General features: G+C 39.7%; 1 protein-coding gene across 1 annotated transcript in view; it reads right to left on the bottom strand.

The window, feature by feature from the left end:
* Window positions 1-628: 628 nt before the first annotated feature.
* Window positions 629-4,167, bottom strand: part of LOC107666310 (WAS/WASL-interacting protein family member 2-like) — a 10,721-nt gene continuing 7,182 nt past the window's right edge. The window contains 3 exon segments of the mRNA XM_016457552.1: window positions 629-2,580; window positions 2,876-2,977; window positions 4,097-4,162. Of these exon segments, the coding sequence (XP_016313038.1) occupies window positions 2,540-2,580; window positions 2,876-2,977; window positions 4,097-4,162 (209 nt within the window). The 3' untranslated portion in view covers window positions 629-2,539.

Genomic DNA, 4,167 nt, shown 5'->3' with positions numbered 1-4,167 from the left:
TACCAAACGGCCACATCCAGGTCAACAGAATGGTGTCTGAGAGTGCTTTCGCAGCAGATGTTCCTGTTAGGTTTGTCCAAGGTGATGTTCGCAAGAGGAGATACCCCCTGACAATGTAAAGCGCTTTGAGTGCCTAGAAAAGCGCTATATAAATGTAATGAATTATGGCAATTATGTTCCGAGTGATTACTGAAATAGTTGTGGACATTGTTTTCATAGAAAATAACTTGCTTCCACGGTGGAAAAATAAGGTAATAAGGTATTATTGCAGATGCTTTAGCCATGTCTGATTTGTTTTTGAGCAGAAAAACACAAAAGATATTTTGAAAAAATTCTTAAGTGTTCCTTTTTTCATACAGAAGTTTAGTCTTCAATGCTGTTTGGACCAAAATGCTCAAAACACCTTCCCTCGTGTTCTGCAGGAGAAACAAACATACAGGTTGACAGCATATTTTTAGTTCCTCTTTGACTGCAGATGGTGAATCTGTTGAAGGCACAACCAGGGTTGAAATTATCGGGATCATTCATAGTTATCAAATAATATTTTTTTTTTTAAATTCAGAAGGACTGGTGAAACCTCTATGATGTCAAAGTCTGCTCCTGACAAATGACACAGACATTCTTTGAGCATGTTTTTTCCTCAGCTTTATTTCAACAGGTGTGGACAGGCTTTAGTTAAGCATGGAATGGTGACAATGACAGTCCTCTCTCTCAATGTGAGTAAGTTATGCTCGTCTAAAGACATGTACACTGACCCCTGCTGGCAGACAGTAGGCAAGTAGAGACAAGTATTAGTCTAAGAAAACATCCTCAGCCATATTCATGCACAAGGACATTCCATCAAGTAACGATTAGTCGGAGACTTCATTTGAAACCTGTTTGCCTGAAATTATTTACTATATTACAAGCTTTTTACAACTTAAAAATAGATTTATCACTACCATATGTACTTGTAAATACAGTTTCTTCTTCTTTTTTTTTTTTACAAATCCCGTACCGACACGTTAATCAGTAAATGTAAGGCAGAAGAACAAAGAGGGGCAAAAAAAAGTTCACAACTGTCCATCTAATCTACACTCCATTTATGAAAAAGTTAGCTTTTCTGCAGATCTGAAATGCAGACTATTCTCTAGAGAATAAACATGAACATACAAACAGGAAGATCTAACAATATGACACCGAACAAGCTGGGATGTCAGCCTTGAATGCGTTCCGAATCTGCATGTATGGCTAGGCTGACTGCAAACATCAGTTAGATGAACATGACTGGTAATGAAATGACTAGTTGCCACATTTCTGCAGCAATATTATAAAATATAAGACAACCGTTCCAGAACCCTTGGTCATGGTCCTATCATCCGAACAGCTGATGCATTGTTAAAAAACAGAAGAAAATGAAGCAATACAGAAAGCAATTTCACGACTTTACATGCAAATTTACCCAATGTTTATATTGGAGGTCTGTCCCAAAAAGCAGCATGCATTGAACTTGATTTTTGCAGTGATAAAAATCCTAGATCAACTTCATAAATGGCTGAAACGCTCCGTCAAAGGCCGTCTTTGACACAACGCTGCCCACCAAAACCAGTCCGTAGACAGCATGTGGACAAGACCTGCTTTCAAACATAATGCAAGCAGCATAGCTGTGCCGTCCTGTAGCGGGAAAATGACAGAAAAGCCAGGATTCACAATGCAGGTGAGGTTACGGCACAAAGTGCGAGGAGTACTGCATGACGACAACTCCGAACCTGAAAAAAATCCCAGGGTCCATCTTTAGAACAAACGATAAAAGGCAATCAACCTACCGGTTCCCAAAGGAGGATCTGTTAGGACTGAAGGAGCCATGCTGATTTATTAATGGCAGAGCATCTGTTGGCACTTTCGGACTTTTCGTTCACAACCTTACCGGAGGGTAATGAAGTCCCAACAAACCCCCTGAGAGAACTTAAAGGTAATGGCTGTTCCCTGAAACGGCACGACCAGGACAAAAGACAAAAACATCTAAAGCAGTAACAGTTTGTACAGTTCAGCTCACACTCAAGACACGCTCTGCTCCGAGTGACACGCGTTATTCACAGTGCATAACATGGGGTAGCGACTGAGAGGAAAAATGAACAACAAAACATTGAACATGTTGCCTGACGTAGTAGTTAAGACATTTTCCAGGGACATGCTTTTTCCCATCTCAAGTGCTACGCTTTACCTATACATACAGGCTCCCAGAGCACATCCAACCAAATGTGCAATGCTACCTAGGTACTTAAAACGTCAAAAGGAAAAAAAAAAAAAAAAAGTTGGCTGTTATTGATGGTGGAATGCAATACTTTCCCTCATTTCCCTCTTTTCTGAGTGACGATGACCGTCCGCACCGGACAAAAGTGATACAATGGAATGGAGCTTGCTTCCGATGGGGGAATGGCTGTTAATAAGGTGCAGGCTTTGTGTCTTTAGATGTGCATGTGAGATTGTCTGTTTATGAGCATATGGGTCTTTATGAGGCACCCTCGTCGCCGATGCAGCCCGAGCGACTGGTCAGTGTTTACCTCCCAACAGGTGGCAAAGGAGGAGCTCCTCTCATTACTGCCAAACAAACAGAGACACATATGAGTCCAAGATCAAAAATCACAGTATTCTTCCCTGATGATTTCGTACCAGTACCAAATTGAAGCCATCAGGCAAAAGCATTCAGCAAAGTTGTGCGATAAACCTACTGAAGATGAAAAGCATGCAGCAGCTCTGTCTTTACACAAGCACATGAAAGCATACGAGATCAAAGGAGGCTTTGTGCTCACTGTGAGAAGCATTACATCTGTATTTGTTGAAGCTTGTGTGGAACCAAACTGCTAAGTCTAACTGTTCATTTCCTGGGACTTACCTCTGTTAGCTTTGCTTGGGTATATCTTAGTGAAGTGTCTATACTCTTCTGGAGGAGGGAAGTCATCCAGAGGGTGAAAAGAATACTTGGACTCAAAATCATCTGTTGGAAGAGACAAATAAAAATAAATATTTGAATTGCACTTTTTTAAGCAAAAATAATAATGCAAAGTAACCATGCAAAGTTTGGTGTCAGTATGATTTTTTTTTAATACTTTTATTCCACAAAACAGTTTTCAACATTGATAATAAATGTTTCTTGAGCAGCAACACAGCATATTAGAATGATTACTGAAGGACCACGTGACACTGAAGGCTTACATTTAAATAATAATTCACAATATTACTGTTTTTACTGTATTTTTGATCAAATACCTGCAGCATTGGAGAGACTAATGACCCCAAACATTTGAAAGGTAATGTTGGTCTTCTCAAAATTTGCTTCTCTATTTTTGTGAGAAAAAGAGTGCAACTTGTCTTGTATTTAACAAAACTACTATATTTGTGTGGTTTTAATTGTGCAGCAGCCTTGTTCACAGCAGTTTCTCCAATTAAAAACATTTATCGTTAATAATACGGTCGTATTATTTGTGATCAAATGTTTTGTCTTTCCTCATTTTTATGTAACTCTGGACAATCTCCATTAATGAACGAATGTAAATGACATACATTTTTGTTCTATAAGTGATGTTCATGTGACGCTAAAGCACTTTTCTTAGTCACTCAGGTAAAGAGTGTCTGCTAAATGCATATAAATGCATAAAATGCCCATTTTTGGCAACAACACAGACACATAGATTAAAGTTTCAAAGGTGCTTGACAAACCACTAGATTACATTACGGATGATCTTAGAGTGAGCACATGCCTGATAATGCCACTGGATGATTATTTGATGCAATTATCTTGTCAGCATCGTCATACTAACTCGTCAGCATCGTCATTGTAACTTTTTTTAATATGAAAATCAATCTGAATATTTTTAGCTTTATAACAGGTTTAACACTAAATGTCGATGTATTTTGCACAACACCAGTGCCCGAGAATAAAGACGGGCCATTGTGAGAGTTTCAGGCCACATGACAGAACCATCTCTTGCCCTACAGGACAAGCGCAGTGCTAGTTTCAATTTGGAGAAAACATCATCCTCTCTATATGAACGAAGGATGTTGAAATGAGGATGTGAGGGCAGGTGCAGCTTGAGAGTGAGCATGAATGACTCACCTACAAAGGAACGGGAAATGGAAGTGTGTCCATTGCGGAGGGGCGGGGGAGGGGGCGGGGGTCCGGCTGGT

This window comes from Sinocyclocheilus anshuiensis, unplaced genomic scaffold (genome assembly GCF_001515605.1).
Source record: "Sinocyclocheilus anshuiensis isolate Anshui unplaced genomic scaffold, SAMN03320099.WGS_v1.1 scaffold868, whole genome shotgun sequence".
In the NCBI taxonomy this organism is placed as follows: Eukaryota; Metazoa; Chordata; class Actinopteri; order Cypriniformes; family Cyprinidae; genus Sinocyclocheilus; species Sinocyclocheilus anshuiensis.
Note: the sequence above shows the minus strand (reverse complement) of the source record. Positions and strands in the feature narration are given on the sequence as shown.